This window comes from Carcharhinus amblyrhynchos, chromosome 4 (assembly GCF_965287045.1).
Source record: "Carcharhinus amblyrhynchos chromosome 4, sCarAmb.v2.hapA, whole genome shotgun sequence".
NCBI classification, from domain to species: domain Eukaryota; kingdom Metazoa; phylum Chordata; class Chondrichthyes; order Carcharhiniformes; family Carcharhinidae; genus Carcharhinus; species Carcharhinus amblyrhynchos.
The window spans coordinates 46,662,881-46,682,266 of NC_137327.1; the positions used below are offsets into that span (position 1 = coordinate 46,662,881).

At 42.4% G+C, this 19,386-nt stretch overlaps 1 protein-coding gene across 1 annotated transcript in view; it reads right to left on the bottom strand.

Annotated features, from left to right (window-relative positions):
* LOC145341979 (11-beta-hydroxysteroid dehydrogenase type 2-like) overlaps positions 1-19,386 on the bottom strand; it is a 71,354-nt gene that overhangs the window by 49,224 nt on the left and 2,744 nt on the right. Inside the window, exon 2 of the mRNA XM_080187096.1 lies at positions 17,534-17,746. Coding sequence (XP_080043222.1) covers positions 17,534-17,746 — 213 coding nt within the window. The remainder of the gene's footprint in view (positions 1-17,533; positions 17,747-19,386) is intronic.

The following is a 19,386-nucleotide window of genomic DNA, read 5'->3' on the forward strand; positions in this document are numbered from 1 at the left end:
TACACGTCATACAATTCTTCTTTATCAGAGTTGCAATATCCCTTGAGAACCAAGGTTCCTTATTCTTATTCACTTTGCTTTTAATCCTGACAGGAACGCACAAACTCTGCACTCTCAAAATTTCTCCTTTGAAGACCTTCCACTTACCAATCACATCCGCGCCAGAGATCCTTTTTCATTTCTTCAAATTTGGCCTTTTCCCAGTTTAGAATCTCAATGCGAGGACCAGACCTATCTTTATCGATGATCAAGTTGAAACTAATGGCGTTATGATCACTGGAACCAAAGTGTTCCCCTACACACACTCCCATCACTTGCCCTAACTCATTTCCTAATAGGAGATCTAATATTGCATCCTCTCTAGTTTGTACCTCTACATATTGATTTAGAAAATTTTCCTGAACACAGTTCACAAACTTTAACCCATCTAGACCTTTAACAGTATGGGAGTCTCAATCTACATGTGGAAAATTAAAATCCCCTACTATCACAACTTTATGTTTCTGGCACTTGTCTGCTATCTCTCTGCAGATTTGCTCCTCCAATTCTTCCTGACTATCGGGTGGTCTATAATACAACCCTATTAATGTGGTCATACCTTTCCTGCTTCTCAGCTCCATCCATACGGCCTCAGTAGACAAGCCCTCTAATGTGTCCTGCCTGAGCACCATTGCAACATTTTCCCTGACTAGCAATGCCACCCCCTCACCCTTCATCCCTCTGCTCTATCACGTCTGAAACATCAGAACCCTGGAACATTGAGCTGCCAGTCCTGCCCCTCCTGTAGACAAGTTTCACTAATGACTACAATGTCACAATTCCACATGTCAATCCACGTCTTCAACTTGTCTGCCTTCCCCACAATACTCCTGGCATTGAAATTGACACAGCTCAGAAGAATATTACAACCACACACAACCCTTCTATTTGTGATTTTGCATCGACTATTAACATAATTTATTTTTATTCCCGCTCTACTACCTGCTCTGGCACTCTGTTTCCCATCCCCCTGCAAATCTAGTTTAAACCCTCCCCAATAATACTAGCAAACCTCCCTGCAAGTATATTGGTCCCCTTGTAGTTCAGGTGTAACCTGGCTCTCTTGTACAGGCCCCACCTGGCCCTGAAGAGGTCCCAATGATCTAGAAATCTGAAACCCTGCCCCCTTCACCAGTTCCTCAGCCATGTGTTCATCTGCCTGAGCATCCTACTCTTACCCTCACTAGCCGCCTTGGAAAACGCTCGCCTGAAGATCGGAGGCTGAATGCCGTTCATTGCTGAAGTGTTCCCCGACAGGAAGGAAATAGTCCTGTCTGGTGATTGTCAAGCAGTGTCCATTCGTCCATTGTCGTTGCACCTGCATGGGTCTCACCGATGTACCATACTTCGAGGTATCCTTTCCTGCAGTGTATAAGATAGACAACATTGGCTGAGTCATATGCGTTCGTACTATGTACCTGGTGGGTGGTGTTCTCACATGTGATCATGGCATCCATGTCAATGATTCACCATGTCTTGCAGAGGTTGCTGTGGCAAGGCTTGTGGTGTTGTGGTCGCTGTTCTCCTGAAGGCTGGATAGTTTGCTGCAAACAATGGTCCATTTGAGGCTGCACGGTTGTTTGAAGGCAAGTAGTGGGGTGTGGGGATGGCCTTGGCGAGATATTCGTCTTCATTGGTGGCATGTTGAAGGCTCCAAAGAAGATGTCGTAGCTTCTCCGCTCCAAAAAAATACTGGACGACGAAGGGTACTCTGTCGGTCAGGTTCCATGTTGTCTTCTGAGAAAGTCAGTGTGGTTTTTCACTGCAGCATGTCAGAACTGTCGATCAATGAGTCGAGCACCACATCCTGTTCTTACAAGGGCGTATGTCAGTGTCTGTTGTGTTTCTCCTCTTCTGAGCAGATCCTGTGTATATGGAGGGCTTGTCCATAGAGGATGGCTTCTTTAACATGTTTTCAATTTTTCTTCTCTGAGGAGAACCCCAGTTTCTCTAATCTATCCAGTTAATTGAAGTCCATCACCTCTGGAACTATTCTTATAAATCTTTTCTACACTGTCTCTAATCCTTCCTGGAGTTTGCTGCTCAGAATTTCTGAATAGGAGGCGGTGGCATCGTGGTATTGTCACTGGATTAGAAATCCAAAGACCCAGGGTACTGCTCTGGGGACCTGGGTTCAAATTTCACCACGGCAGATGGTGAAATTGGAACTTCAATAAAAGCCTGGAATTAAAAAGTTTAATGATAACTAAAACCGTTATCAATTGCTGTAAAAACCCATCTGGTTCACTATGGTCCTTTAGGGAAGGAAATCCGCTGTCCTTACCTGATCTGACTTATATATGACTTCAGGTCCACAGCAGTGCGGTTCACTGCCATGCAGTGATTAACTGCAATTAGGGATTGCTAGCAATGCTTTTAAGGGCATTGTTGTAGGTAAAATAATACCTCTGAGATTGTTAGTGAGTCAAAATACAGTGGCTTTTATTTCAAAGCCCTGGCTTTATTCCAAAACTTTGAGAGAAACTGGTTCTAAACAAGGACTGCCAGACTTCTCATTGAACACAAACACAAATGGGCATTTATACATTATGAGTCTTAGTGTCAATCACAATACAAATTTACAATTCCAAGGAAGAAAGAACTCCGGGTCTTCCTTCCTTCGTCGTGATTCAGCCCCAGATTTAATCAGAAATTACAGTCCTGCAGTCACGACACAGTCTTAAAGCCGGTCACGATTCAAAACCCTTCTGCAGCAGTACCGGCATCCCTTTCTTTGAAGTTACTTGTGCGATTGCGGCTGCCCCAGCAGGACTCTTCCTGTTAAAAGCCAGTATTGCAATCTGCCATCAGCAGCTGTCAAAAGCCGGTATCATAATCCACCATCCGTGTAATAATGTTCAACTGATACAAACAGATAAGATTCGCAAAGTCTACAAAATAACAGTCACTTTTAACTATCTGCCTTTATAAAAATGAGAGTTAAAGCATGTAAGACATGAACAAATAATTTATATTAACGCCAGGAGTAACATAAGCCTGGGAAGATCAGCCATGATGAAGGGTTATGTTTGTGGTATATTCTAGGTCAAAATTCATTAACCCTTTCCCTACTTCAGGCACAAAACTGCAGTAGAGGCTGAACCAGTGTTTAATATGATTTCTTGCTTTTGTATTCTATTCCTCTATTTAGAAAGTACAGTATCCCTTGTGCCTGTTTCCAATCAGCCTCACTCCTCCTACTACTACTCTTATCTACTATTTATACACCTCGCAAAGGTGTTCGGATTCCTTTCATGTCAGTAGCTAGTCTCTTCTCATGCTCTCTCTTTACCTCTATTTCCTTTCTCACTTGCCCTCTGAATTTTCAATGTTCATATTGATTCCCAATTCATTATCAACCTGATGTCTGTCACACATTTTCAGCTTCATCTTATTCTTAACATCCAGGAAGCTCCAGCGTCACTCATCTTACCTTTCCTCATTATCATTGCCATGTACCACTATTATGCTTCATCAGATCTAGCGTCAACTTGGTGAGTACAACTTTGAAAAAGACAAACCCATATTTTCAATGACTAAGTGAATAAGATTGGGCATGAAAATTCACCCAAAAAACAGATCAGGAACTCTTCCATTTTCATGCCTGTCGGATACTTAGAATCATTCTCATAAAATGCTATCTATATTCCAGAGATATAGTTGGGAATGGGGGTCAGGAATGACAAAAAGTTAAGATTTTTCCAATTTGCAGTGCTTTCCTGACCGGCATCATTTTTGTGAGACCTTTTTGCAGGTTGGGAAGGCCTTGGACATAACCCTGCATGTACTACTTTGAAGATTGGGGTCCCAATGTAGGCCTTACAAGAAATTTGAATGTAAAATTTGGAACAACTACAGGAAGTTTGTTGAGGCGTTGGAAACATTCTGACAGGTAAACGTTTTGACAACTTTTAGATGTCACTGAAATATTGTAATGCAGATGTATTTTAATTGCAGTGATTCATCATAGGACTGTGACCCGAACAGGTACGTTGACCATGGATCTTATGCATTCAATCCAAATTAAATACTGTTTTCTATCGCTATATAGCTTAGGCAAAAAGACCACCTGCCCCTTTTCTCGATTTTAATAGACTTGGTGTACACTTCCAAGGGTGTGCTACTAAAGCTGAGGCCATTATGAAAGTATGGTTGCATTTCAAAAGTTCCAGAGCCACTTATCTCAGCAGGGATCTGTGTTCACATTTCAATTGAAAGTTTTAAAGAGATTATTAAAGATTCGTCTGAGTTTGATGTGGTAAGCAAATGTATTTGTTTTTACAAGAGACAATTTGAGGGGATTTCTTTGAATAGGCTTTCACAAATGAGAGATTTTTCTGTATGACGTATCCCTATTTGATTATTACAAATTTATTTGTTAATGTCCGTTTCAAAGACAACCTGAGGTCTATTCATAGTGAATACCAGGTGGGTGACAATGGAGGATACATGGGTGTGGCACAGAGATATCGAGGGTTGTTTCAAGGGGTTGAGGGGCGAGGTTTAGGGGACATGCAATCAATGTTGAGATGGTCCCCGAGATCAAAAGAGATCCTTCTAACCAGCCCACTTCCACACCCACACACCTCCTGAATAATGTCTTGTAAAACCCAACACCTCCCTGTTCATAACTCTTGGAGATATAACTGTGGCAGGGATTAATTTCAGAGGCAGGCTCAGGTTTCAGAAGTCAAGAACTGGCTCCACTCACATTTCCCCAGCCCAAGACAAGCAACTGGGCCATTAGGTCAGACAACTAAAAGCTTGGTCAGAGATAGGTTTTAAGGAGAAAAATGAAGTAGAGAGGTGTAGAGTAGGAATTCTTAAGCTTTGGGCAAATGACGGTGTGGCCACCAATGGTGAAGCGATTAAAATCATCGATGCTCAAGAAGAATCGAGAAAATTAGATGAGGATTGTGGGGTACAGCGATCGGGAGATGCAAGGCTATGGAAGAATTTGAAGACGAGGATGAGAATTTTAAAATCAACCATACCTTGAATGGGAATACAGTGAGCACAGGAATGTTAGGTGAACTGGACTTCAGACACCAGCAGCAAGTTTATGAATGACCTCAGGTTTATGGAGGGTAGAATGTAGAAGATCAGATTAGGATTGTGTTGGAATAGTCAAGCCTAGTGGTAGTGAAGGCACTAATGAGGATTTTAACAGATGGGCAGAGGCTGGGAGTGAAGTTATGGAGGTGGAAATACACAGTCTTAACGATGACTCAAATTTGTGGTTGAAACCTCATTTTAGGGTCAAAATTGATACAAAGGTTATAGAACATAAAACACTACAGCACAAACAGGCCCTTCGGCCCACAAGTTGTGCTGATAATATCCATACTTACCAGGCCTATCTATAACTCTCAATCCCATTAAATCCCATGTACTCATCCAGAAATCTCTTAAAAGACCCCAACAAGTTCGCCTATACCACCACTGACGGCAGCCGATTCCACTCACTCACCACCCTCTGAGTGAAAAACTTACCCCTAACATCTCCTCTGTACCTGCTCCCCAGCACCTTAAACCTGTGTCCTCTCGTAGCGACCATTTCAGCCCTGGGAAATAGCCTCCAAGAATCCACCCTATCTATACCTCTCAACATCTTATAAACCTCTATCAGGTCGCCTCTCAACCTTCGTCTCTCCAGGGAGAAAAGACCTAGCTCCCTCAATCTATGCTCATAAGGCATGCCACCCAATCCAGGCAACATCCTTGTAAATCTCCTCTGCACCCTCTCAATAGCTTCCACATCCTTCTTGTAATAAGGCAACCAGAACTGTGCACAGTACTCCAAGTGGGGTCTGACAAGGGTCTTATAAAGTTGCAGCATTACCTCCCGACTCCTAATCTCAATCCCTCGATTAATGAAGGCTAGTACACCATACGCCTTCTTGACCACATCCTCCACCTGCAAAGCCGATTTAAGAATTTAAGGATTTATGGACCCAGACCCCAAGGTCCTTCTGCTCCTCAACACTGTTAAGAGTCCTACCCTTGATATTGTACTCCTTTATCCCATTGGACCTGCCAAAATGGACCACTATACATTTATCCGCGTTGAAGTCCATCTGCCACTTCTCCGCCCAGTCTTGCATCCAATCTATGTCTTGCTGCAACTTCTGACATCCCTCCAGACTATCCACAACACCACCAACCTTCGTGTCGTCGGCAAATTTACTAACCCATCCCTCCATTTCCTTATCCAGGTCATTTATGAAAATGACAAACAGCAAGGGTCCTAGAACACATCCCTGGGGCACTCCACTGGCGACCGACCTCCATGCAGAAAAAGACCCATCCACAACCACTCTCTGACTTCTGCAGGCAAGCCAGTTCTGGATCCACAACGCAACAGCCCCTTGGATCCCATGCTCTCTCACCTTTCCAAGAAGTCTTGCATGGGGGACCTTATCAAACCTTATCTGGTTATGGACCTTATCTGGTTATGATTTAACTAGGCTGTTGTCAGAGAAAGGATAGAATGGTTAGCCAGGAAACAGAGACTGGAACAGCAACTGAAAACAATGGATTTTATAAAATGGTATTTTGGTTTCTATATTTTTTCTTGGAGGGGTCTTTATGCACAAAAATAATGTTAATAATTGTATTAATTTGTGGAATTATAAACATATTCATTTGTGGAACAGAACCTGCCCCTTATTATAAGTAAAACTACAAAGGGCTATTTGAACATAAGAACATAAGAAATAGGAGCAGGAGTAGGCCATCTAGCCCTTCAAGCCTGCCCCGCCATTCAACAAGATCATGGCTGATCTGAAGTGGATCAGTTCCACTTTCCCGCTTTCTCCCCATAACCCTTAATTCCCTTGTCTATCAGAAACCTATCTACCCATGACTTAAATATATTCAGCGAATATATTTAATATATATTTGTATGTTTACAATATATGAATACATATTATTATATGTTTGCTCTTAAACCGTTCGGCCTGTGGAGTCCATCATCATTAAAGATGCTGTTAAAATGGAATTATGGTTTAAGTGAAGGATCTCATTATGGCTTTCCTATTATAGTTGCAATTCATTTTCAAGAAGATTTCTATGCAAACCAAGAACTGAGGCCAAAATCTCATTCAGCAGGAGACAGGATGTTCTATTGGCTTTGGATTTATTATTAGTGATCCACTTGCTGGGCGTCCTTTTTTGTTGGACCTACTTTCAATTTTACAGTAACTGGAAAATGACACTGCCAAACAGCTGGTCCTGGAGGTTGTCTGTCAGTAAAATATTAATAATTTGTGCCTTGTGCAACTGCCCTTCTGAGTCCTGCAATGATGTTGGCAACTTGACAATGAAACCCAAAGATTACCAAATACAAATTTTATGAACAACTTTATGAACCACAAATTAACTGTGATCCTTGGAAGTTCTTTCTTCTCAGCAACTGTAATTTCAAAGTAAATGTAATATATGCCTTTTCATTCCCATGGGAATGTTCACTTTCATGTTATTTGGCTTCAATTATGTGTTTCAGCAACCATATAAATCTTCAGGTTTTCTAATGGGTATTTAGGAAACATTGTTAGTGTTTTATAAGCATGATTCCAGATTTCCTGAACATTTTCAGAAAGATGCTAATGACAATTAGCCTAAGGCAGGCATATTGACTTAAATAAATAGCCTTATAAAAAAAAGCAGCAAAGTTAGCAGCTTCCAGTCCTCCTTGATTCTCATTAAGATACAATTGGACTGTGAAACGATGAAAGGTGTTTTTTAAAATAAATTTGCATAGCAAAATTTATCTGGTAAAAAGTATTTTTCCTCTACTGTAGCATGCTTCTTCATGGTACTCCACTTTGAAGGAATTCTCAAAATTATTTTACAGATCAGGGCACTATTAATTCCAATAATAGTATATAGTGAAAAATTAAGCCTAAATTTTCCATTTAACCTTAATCACATTCATTCTCAGAACAGCTCATCATTGTAACAGTCTCCTTCTTCTTCTCTATACCCACTGTTCCAGCTAAAAGAGATTGAGCCAATGATTGTCACTTGTCTTTAAAAATGCAACTGACATAAAAATCTATTTGTCAAAGGATGCAATTGCTGACACATTGACAGATTCCTCTCTTTCCACTAAATTAATGTTTTAGAAAATTCAGGAGTTTTTTTTAACAAACGGAAATAAAGTAATGTGCTTTACCTTTACAGATTTGCTTTACCACATTTATATATATGCACAGAACTACAAATCAAAAAACCTTAGTTTTCCATTATAACATAAGATGCACCTCCACCAAAACATTTGGCAATTTTGTGGAGCAAGCATTTCTTTTCGTAAAACAGTCTGATGATTAGTGACTTGTATCAACCCAACATATCTTAGAGATCTCCCTTTCCTCAGCATTTCTTTTATGCTAGCCAGATCTATTAATAGCCTTATTTTAGCAACACTTATTACTGAGTGGATCTCTGAATGTTTTGCTCTTAACATGTGTTCTTGATCGTAATCTTAATCCCCACAGGGATTAGTTATCAACATAGTTATCACTCTATGGACAAATCTTTCTGACTTTTCCCTTTGTATAGCATGTCTGTCTCAATTTTGGATAAATAGACCTCATATCTATTGCTTCTACTAAAGCCAGTACTTCAGCAGCTAAGCTGCTTTTCATGAACATTTTGATTTTCTTTGCTCCCAAGCCAATGGGCTACATTTATCATTCTTTCTCACCAAGGATATCATAAAATCCGCTGTGCTGAAATATCCATCTAGAAGATTTGCATGTCAAGGCTGGTAAACTGACCGTGTATTTCTCAAAATTTAATTTTTTTAATTCTTTGTTTGCTCTCAGAACTTCCTCTACTGCAGCGCGCTTCTTCACGGTACTCAGCAGCAAAACAGGTCATTAGCATCAGGTCATGTTTGAATGCATAACCAAACTGTCCAATTAATCTGTTTCGTCCTTGGACGCTGGCTCCTCTTTTTTGGGAGGATCTAAACCCCAACAATTTTCAAAGAATTCTTTGCATGTTCTACCCATGTCAGTATCATTGGAAATTGCAAATCTTGTGATCAGCCAATACTTTATGTAATAGGTTTTTGCATGTTTCTCTTGCACAAGTCATTACTGAATGGGCTGTCAGCCACAGTGTGCGTAACTCCAAAGTTCAAATTTTCACATCATGAAATTCCCCACTGGTGAATTTTCCATCATTATCATCAGGAATTTTGTTGGTGTTCCTAATCATGTCTCCATGATCTTATAGTCCTTACCAAGTATTACAAAGACATGCTAAATCTGGTTGCTATATCTGCACAGTGTAAAATAAAAACTCTCATCTTCATCCAATACTTATAAGACTTATTGTCACTGCATCATTACATTCCCTGGCTAGTTGCATGCTGGGCACAGTGGTGTCTTTCTACATTTTATACAAATTTCACACTGAGCTATGACTTGCTCAAAAAGGTCACTGTATTCTTTAGCAAGCACTCCAGCATCTCGCAAGCTTTTAGGTTTTGTGTTGCCGGATGTATAAACTGCCCATGCAGTTTTCAAGCAATTTTCTTTTTGTCCACCAAATTCTTATTCCCAGAAGTTAACAAGATTTACTGAATTATTTGACAAAAACATTTCTGGGTTCCTTAGTCTCAGTCAGTAATGCCCCTAATGTAATAAAATGTAGATCCACAATCTTCCTGAATATTATCGTTCTGTCATTCTTTGGGCCCCATTTTACCATTTTGATTCTAAGTGTTGGGCAAACTTGAAATTGGGAGTGTTTCAGATCTAATTTTTAGACCTGTCCTGAAGCACCCCCATACGCATTCTGCCTGCAAAAATATCAATGCTTCTGAATCACACTGCACAACCCGAAACCCTGCAGACTCCAATTGGTGCCTCCAACTGCGCATGTGCAGAAAAAATATGCTAGAATGCTGTTCTCCTGCCACATGCCTCCAAGGCCAGAAAATGCCTCCCCCGACCCCTACAGACATTGCCACACCCCACACAGCATTACTGACCCCGTTATTCCCCATCACCCAGGCCGATCATGGGCTCCTCCCCCCACCAATCTCAGGCAGAGGTGCAGCAGCCCTCCCCCCCACCCCCCCACTGATCACAGGCAGAATGGCAGCAGACGTTCCTTGCCCCACACTGATTACAGGCAGAGTAGCAGCAGACTCTCTTTCACCCCCATTGATTGTAGGCAGAGTGGCAGCAGACCCACCTTCCCCCCATCACCCTACACAACCGATCTCAAGCAGAGAGCCGTCAGATGCTCAGCACTTACCTCTTCGCTAACCCTCACTGATGGAGCACCCAAATCAGGCTTATATGGAGTATGTTTGTTTCACACCAATTCCAGATGGGCTAATGTGGTGGTAAAAGGGGAAGTGCCAGTTAAGTTGGGCATGCAGCCCATTAAGTTAATTTAAATGCATGCAAATACATTTAAATGGCCAATGCGCCTATTTTGGATGCAGTCCCAATTACAGCCATTTTTGGGTCTTGGTAAAGGGGGAACAGGCATGGAGGTGGGCACGAATCACATTACTTGCCTCATGCCCGACTCTACTAAGTTTTCATGCCCAAAAATGGGTGCAACGCAGTGGTAAAATTGCCCCTTCATGACTAATATCATTCGTGCATTTTTCATTGAAGATCTGCTTAATAATAGAGGCATGTCACTGGAAGCCTAGAAAGGGATGGCATGGTGGCACAGTGGTTAGCACTGCAACCTTAACAGCGCCAGGGACCCGATTTCAATTCCTGCCTCAGGTCACTGTCTGTGTGGAGGTAACACTTTCTCCCTGTATCTGTGTGGGTTTCTTCCTGATGCTCTGGTTTCCTCCTACAATCCAAAGATGTGCGAGTTAGGTTGATTGGCCATGCTAAATTGACTCTACTGTCAGGGAGATTAGCAGGGTGGGGTTATAGGAATAGGGCCTGGGTGGGATGCGGTTGGTACTGACCCAATGGGCCGAATGGCCTCTTTCTGTACTGTGGTGATTCTATGAAACCACATATGTACTGAAGAAAAGGATGATCCCAGCTATCCTCCAAGGGAAGACTACTCTTTTGGAAGATGCTAGCATGTCATAATTTCCAATCCTAAAGCACATTAAGCTTTCATACTTCTCGACATTCTGCTGGTCTTCAAGTTTTTAGGTGTCCAGATCACCAATAACCTGTTCTGGAGCCTCCACTCTGATGCTATAGTTAAGAAAGTCCACCAGCACCTCTACTTCCTCAGGAAATTTGGCATGTCCATTAGGCCTCTCACCAGTTTTTACAGACGTATCATAGAAAGCACTCTTTCTGGTTATATCACAGATTGGTATGGCTCCTGCTCTGGCCAAGACTGCAAGAAACTACAAAGGATTGTGAATATAGCCAAGTCCATCACACAAACCAGCCTCCCATCCATTGACTCCATCTACACTTCCTGCTGGCTCGGAAAAGCAGCCAGCCTAAAGGACCTGATGCACTTCGGTCATACTCTTTTCCACCTTCTTCCATCAAGAAAAACATACAAAAGTCTAGATCACCAACCAACTGACTCAAGAACAGCTTTTTCCCTGTTGCCATCAGACTTCTAATGGACCTATCTCATATTAAGCTGATCTTTCGCTACACCCTAGTTATGATGTAACATGATTGCACAGCGGGCTGGGAAATTTTAATGGGGGGGCTGTAGCAGGATTTACAACTGGTGTCCAACCAATCACAATTTTCCCAGGCCATTTTTTTAATGGTGTAATAGGTCTTGCGCTGGAAATCACAGTGAGGTTGAATACAATATTTAAATCACCATTTCAGTATCATTAGCAACATGAGGATGGTATTGTCTGGGCTCACTCATGTTTCCCACCTGGCCGGGGGAGGTTCCCATCAGATGAGATTAAAGTTGGCCCCCATCAGCCATTAAGGATCCCTTAGGAGTCGGGGGCATGGGGACACTCCTTGAGCTATGCCAACCTGTCACAGCCAACCTGGCAGTGCTAGTCCAGCACTCTGGCACTGCCCATTGGGCCTGAGGGGGCAGGCCGGTTGCTGGTGCGGTGGGGAGTGTGGGAACCATTGTGCACTCTGCACAGCGATCAGTGGGAGAGGGAAGGGGCAACTGGAGCTGGCCATTGGGAGGCGATGGTGGGGCCAGTGCTAATGCGGCAATCTCGCTACTGGAAATCAGTGCGTGCGCAGTAGCCCATTCAGCATGCTGATGCCAGTCACTCAGGTGGGATTAAGCCCCACACTGGCATGAATTCCCTGGGAGTCTCCATAAAGCACAAAGTGCTGGAAATTCAATGATTAAGTACACCAGAAAAATGGGCAGGAAAGTCTCCCATTTTTCTACCCATTGGGCACTTAGTTTTTTGGGGGGAAAAAATCGGCCCCTATATTCTGCACTCTCTCCTTTCCTTCTCCCCATGTACTCTATGAACGTTATGTTTAGTCTGTACAGCAACAATATTTTTCACTGTATACCAATACATGTGACAATAACATATCAAAGGTCTATCTCATCAAGAGACTCCAGGTAGCAGTTACGCCAGTTCACCCCACATACTGTGAAAGTGCAGCTGCTAACTAAGACTGCACAGTTGAACGAATCAGCCATCAAAATACTCATCACTGGATTCAAACTTTCAGAGACCAACACAATTCCTTCATGGCAGTCCCCATCATCATTACCTCAGAATTACCTGTTTCATGCGTTATTTCAAAAAGTCTGATTCGTTCGTTGTGAGCAAATACATCACATAATTATATTTGAAATCACATCGATAACATCAATTAACCATTCCCCATGGATTTCTCAGGTTTTAAACATCTGCAATTGCCATCCTAGACATTTTGTTTGTCTCGACTTTAAATTAGTCAAACATCTGGCCATCTTCAGACTGCCCATCAATAACCTCATCTTTGTACTGGAACCTGTGTTTAATGTTTTTTCAATCTCAAAACTCAGCCACCATCGAATCCTCCATCCTTTGCTTTATCACAAAGTTGCCTGCATTCGATGGGAAAATTGTTGGAAATGACTGCCTCCCGAGAAATTTTTTTTAGGGCAGCAACCATTTAGTCTAAAAAGAGAGCTTTTACTGCAGAATTGAACCCCTGTCCATGCTAAAAGTTTGTCAACATGAAAAATGCATCACAATCAAGTCATTTAAATACCAATACCAATTCTGGGATCTCAAGTTCAAAACTCTTCAGTCCCTTACACCATTTGCAAAGTCCATGATATATTCCTCCATGCACTGATCATCTGTTTTCCTAAACCTATCAAAGGCTGACCAATAAATCATCCTTTTCATAGAATTTATCCAAAAAATGGGACAGAAGATCCAATCCCACTTCGTTATCCAAATCATTTATACTTCATTCTGAGGACACTTTATTCCTAATTTTGCTCTTTGCGAGCCAGAGGTATATTTTGCTTCTTTTTGGGTAATGAAGTAACCCATGTCCACATCCCAACTCCGGTTTTTGTTGTTAATCTGGTTCTACCTCAGAGGAAATTGGTGGATAAGTAAAGCCTGATATTTTGCATCATCCCTCTACCATGCAGTAACTTCAATTTGTCAGCAGCAGTATACTTCTTTATCCTTCAGAGGGTAGAGGCAAAAAACCTCTTTTACAGCAATCAATCAGCAAGGCTCAATGTTCATCCTCTGCTACCATGTTAATTCCAATAATAGCATATGATAAATAATTAAGTCTGAAGCTTGTCTTCTCCCTCAAGAAAGTTTATTCTCAAAACAGCTGAGTAACAATTTACTTTGCCCACACCAGTTGTTCCAACTGGGTCTATTTATATGCTTTTGGAGGTTGGGGTCATCACCTGTCTTTAACAATGTAATTGTCTGAACAATTTAATTGCCAAAGGATATAATTGCTGGTACATTGACAGGCACAATGGTGGAACATCCAATGAGATTGATTTTTAGCATTTTGTTCTTTTGTATTCACAAAAGAAAGTTAGAGCCAAGAAGGTAAATTGGTTGCTTAACACTAATGGCTCCAAACAACATCATACTGTGTCATTCAACCCATAACAGTAACAACAACCTATATTATATATTTTCTTTATATCTCAAATCACTTCCCTGGAGCAAAATAAAGGACCTATAAAGCAACACTAGGATAGATGGCCAAAAACCTGGTCAAAGAGTCTTTAGGTGTTTTGATGAAGGAAGGAGAGTCAGAAAGGTTGAGGGAGAAAATTTCACAGCTTTGAACACAGACAACACAAGGCACGGCCACCAATGGTGCAGCAATTATAAATTAGGGATGCTTTTATGAGGCTGAAGTTAGAGAAATACAAATATCTTGTAGGGACGTGGAGCAGAAGGAGATTACAGAGACAAGGAGAAAGACAAAAAGGCGGATAGGAAGAAGAACCTGTCCTGTTTAATATAAAAATCTGTCCTAATTATTTTAAAGATCAAGCCATTAATTCCGACTCATGCAAAATTATCATTGCATTTTGCTCATTAGCTGTGAGTTGAGTTGTTTGTCCATCATCATTGATGAGGACCTCGACACCATTAGTCATTTTGAGGCTAGTTGCAGTGTGTCCAAAGATGACTGATCAGGCCAATTCGGGCACAGAATGTCCTGGCACATATTGGACAGACTTGTGTAGACACTGTAGTTGTTGCGCTGGTGGCGCTGGACTTGTGTATTGCTTAAGTTGTGCTTCAGCAATACACCTTGCTTCATGAGCTTGACAGCCTTTGTGGATGAGGCAGCGCCAGGTAGGGCTGTTTTGTGCCAGCACTTCCCAGGTGGTCGTGTCAATGTCAAGCGACTTCAGAGAAGCCTTGAATGTGTCTTTGAAACGTTTCTTCTGCCCTCCATACGTGCATTTTCCAGCAGAGAGTTCCCCAAAAAGGAACTGCTTGGGTATGCGCTCATCTGACATATGGATGACATGACCTGCCCACTGGGTCTGCGCTCTCATCAGCAGTGTGTGGACTGATGATAGACTTGCTCTAGAGAGAACTTCAGTGTCTGGTACTTTGTCTTGCCATTGGATGTGTAATATTCTGCAAAGACAAGTCATGTGGAAATGATTGAGCTGTCTTGCATGCCTTCGATACACAGTCCACGTTTTACAGGCATACAGGAGGGTGGTGAGCACCAAGGCACTATAGACCTTCAGTTTTGTTGCTGGGCTGATTCCTTGACGTTCCCGTACAGTGGAGCACAGTCTACCAAAAGCAGAACTTGCCTTTGCTATTCTGCAGTTAACTTCTGCATCAATAGTCACTGCTTGAGAGAGGGTGCTGCCAAGATAAGTGAACTGGTCCACTGCCTGTAGTTTCTGCCCTTTGATTGTGATTATGGGTTCTGTGTACAATGCATGAGGAGCAGGCTGGTGCATGACTTCGGTCTTTTTAATGTTGATGGTGAGTCCAAAGTTGTCACAAGCCATGGAAAATTTGTCCATACTGACTTGCATCTCTGGCTCTGAGCCAGCATTCAGGGTGCAGTCATCGGCAAAGAGGAAATCTCTCAGAACAGTCTCCTTCACTTTGGTAATAGCTTGAAGTCTCCTCAGATTGAAAAGCTTCTCATCCACTCTGTACTTGAGGCTGATTCCAGCAACACTGTCCTGGAAAGCATCATTCAGCATGACAGTAAACATCATGCTGAACAGTGTGGGTGCGAGCACACAGCCCTGTTTGACACCATTGGTGACTGGGAATGCCTCAGAGGATTCTCCGCCATCCAGTACTCTGGCCATCATGCCATCATGGAGCTGGTGAACCATCTGAATGAATTTGGGAGGACAGCTGAACTTTGACATGATCCTCCGCAGGCCTTGTCAGCTTGAAGTATTGAAGGCTTTCGCGAGGTCAACAAAGGTTGTATAGAGCTCGCGATTCTGCTCCTGACACTTCTCCTGAAGTTGGTGCGCAGCAAAATCATGTCAATAGTCCCATGACCTTTGCAGAAGCCACACTGTGATTCTGGAAGCAGGGCCAGCTCCAGATGAGTGACGAGACAATTTAGCAGGACCCTTGCGAGAATTTTTCCTGTGATGGAGAGCAGCGAAATTCCTCGGTGGTTGTCACATACTTGCCAATTGCCCTTCCTCTTGTAGAGGTTTACAATGGAGGCATCTTTAAGTTCCTGAGGAATGGATCCTTGCTTCCAAAAGGACTGGAACAACTCGGTGAGCTTCTCGATAAGTGCAGGGCCAGCACTTTATAGATCTCTGCGGGTATGGCATCTGCCCCTGGGGCTTTGCCATTGGACAGCTGGCTGACAGCTTTCGTGACTTCGGCTACAACCGGTGGGTCATCCATGGCATTGTTGACATCAACCTGGGGAATCCTATCTATTGCCTCATCATTAATAGATGACGGTCGGTTGAGGACGGCTTGAGGTCCATAGAGAGTGTTGAGGGCTGAAGTGTTCAGCCCATCTCTGCAGGATCTGGGCCTTCTCTGTAATGAGAGTTGTACCATCTCTACTCAGGAGGGGGGGAAATCCCGAGGGATTGAGGTCCATAGAGTGTGTTGAGGGCTTCATAGAACCGTTTCAAGTCATTTCTGTCAGCATATCCCTGTATTTCATCTGCCTTGGCGCTCAGCCAGGCATCCTCCATTTTACGCAGTTTATTCTGGACTGCCCTGCAAACATTGGTAAAAGCATTTTTCTTGGCAGCTGAAGATGGGTCGTTCTGACTGGCCCAATGAAGACACTGCTTTTCAACAAGTAGAGCCTGTATCTCCTGATCATTCTCATCAAACCAATCATGCTGCTTGCGGGTGGAAGGCCCAAGCGTCTTCAGCACAGATGTATGGATAGCGTCTCTGAAGAGTTCCCAGTCGTCCTCAGCGCTGCCTGTGAGGTGCAGGTCAGCAAGCTTGATTTCTAAGTCTTCAGCCTGTGCTGAAGTTATGCTGGGGTTCTTTAGCTTGGCCGCATTGATTCTTTTCATAACCTTGCTTCCTTGTGGTCGCCTCTTGGGTCTGATGCGGAGCCTCATTTTGGAGACAATGAGTCTGTGATCATTAGCTGTACAACATTACAGAAGACCCTGGCTTGAACCAAATAGCACACTCTGGGGCCAGCATTGTTAAATTACCCTTAAATCTCAGCAGGGATGACTGGTGAAAATTCTCTCGTTTTGGCATCAACTATTAGACTTCCAAGCTGTCTTTTTCAGATTTTATTTTTTCCTAATGGTGTTTAAAAAAATAAATTATAACGCCAACAACAATCCTTGCAATATTCCAGTTACAGGGGTGACAAAATGATGCGCATTAATGAGATCACATCTGGAATATCTACTTTACAACCTTGGTACTTTACACTTGGTTCTTTTATGCAGTTTTAAATTATCTTGTCACTTGCAATAATCACCATTAATTCTTCAGGCTGCAGATTCAGGTTTGCAATCAATATAATGTTATGAATTTTGGAAACAGTTTTGTCACTGTGAAGTAAAAATGGAACAGGAAAGGTGGCTGGAGCATAACACACATACTCACCCCGGTTTTCCAGCTGTTTTGCAACTTCTTTTTGAACTTTGTGGATCATTGCACAATTTGTAATATCCATTTCAAGAACTGTTAGTTGATCAGAACCAACCGACTTGAGTTCCTGTGCACCATCTCCATCTTTATGAAGCACCATTGCAAACACATGGCAACCAAGAGAATGCAGACGTTTGGCCAAAATGTGACCAAAGCCTGAGTCACAACCTAAATAAGGAGGAAAACAAGTTTTTGGAGTTGTAACTAAAGAAAGGCATTTCAGAATGTGTTTCCTGATAATCCAGTCCTTGCTACTTTCTTCAAGTGAAAAAAAATGTTTCAATACCATGTTCTCCCCTGGTTTAACAACTTTCTGTTATCTATCACAAAGCACAAAAAGACATTTCCCTATGCCAGAAATTTGTATGCTCACACACTTAAACCATTCATGCAGCTGATCATTTGATACTAAACTCGATTCGTAGAATCCCTACAGTGCAGGAGGCCCTTCGGCCCATCGAGCCTGCACCAACCACAATCCCACCCAGCCCCTATCACTACTTACCCTGCTAGTCCCCCTGATACTATGTGGTAATTTAGCATGGCCAATCAACCTAAGCCACACATCCTTGGACTGTGCGAAGAAACTGGAGCACCCAGAGGAAACCCACACAGACAAAAGGAGAATGTGCAAACTCTACACAAATTCCATCCCCAATATGTACAAAATAATGAGTCAAATGTTGAGATGGCTTTAGTCCTCCACAGAGAATTCATTTCCAATGTCCATCATGGAGAAAAAGGAATCATGAAAGTCCTAAATAAAAAAACATGGAATCAAGGGAGAGCAAAAAGTACAAAAAACACACCAAACCTTGGTTCTGCAGCCAAGTCAGAAGGTTGCGGGTTCCAACTCCACTTAAGATTGGGGTACAGGGCATGTCCGTGACCCAAAACATTAACTTGTTTCCTCTCTTCTGGCCAGCTGAGTAGTTCCAGCATTTTGTGTTAATATTTCTATATAAACTAGGTTAATGCATTTCTTCCTCCCACTATTTTACATCACATTCCAAAAGATGATGGGCCGAATTTTCCACCCCCAACGGCATGTTTATGGCATGGAGGTGGGTTGCTATTGGCTGATGACAAGTTTTCCCATTGTTCGTACCCTCTGCCACTGGGGAAGCTGCGGTTGCTGTCAGAGGAACCGGAAGATCCTCCTGGAGCGAACAGCCAGAAAGTTTTGACTGATATCTCCAACAGTACAACCCCTTTAGTAATGCAGCAAAGAGTCAGCCTAGATTTTGTGTTCAGTTTTTCTGAAATGCAACCTAAACCTGCAACCTTCTGACTCAGAGGCAACAATGCAATCCTCCAGAAATGGCTTATACTACCATCTACAAACTAATCATTCCCCATAAAATAATTTAAAATAAAAACAGAAAATGCTGGGAATGCTCAGCAGAAGGGAGGGCAATTAGGGCTGGGAGCAATGTCCAGGTCTGGGGTGGGTGGGGGGAATGACGGATCTCTCAGTGCACTGTGTACACAGTTCCCTAGAGATTGGAGTGCCTGTGCAATAGCACATCTACAGCTCAGCACCCGGCTTCCTGGTGTGAGTAGGCTCCGCCCACTCCTCCTACTGGCCAGAATCACATTTGGGATTTTTTTTTAAGTGCTGGAAGATAATGTCTGGGAGCTTGCCCAAAAAATAGGCGCGATTTTCTCCCTTTTTCAGGCTCATTAGGCACTTAGAATTTTTTTGGTAAAATTGCCTTCTATGGATTTAACTTTTTCATATTTAGCATTAATATTGATAAATACTTGGCTAAATTCAACTTATTATTTAGTTCAAAACCCAAGGACAT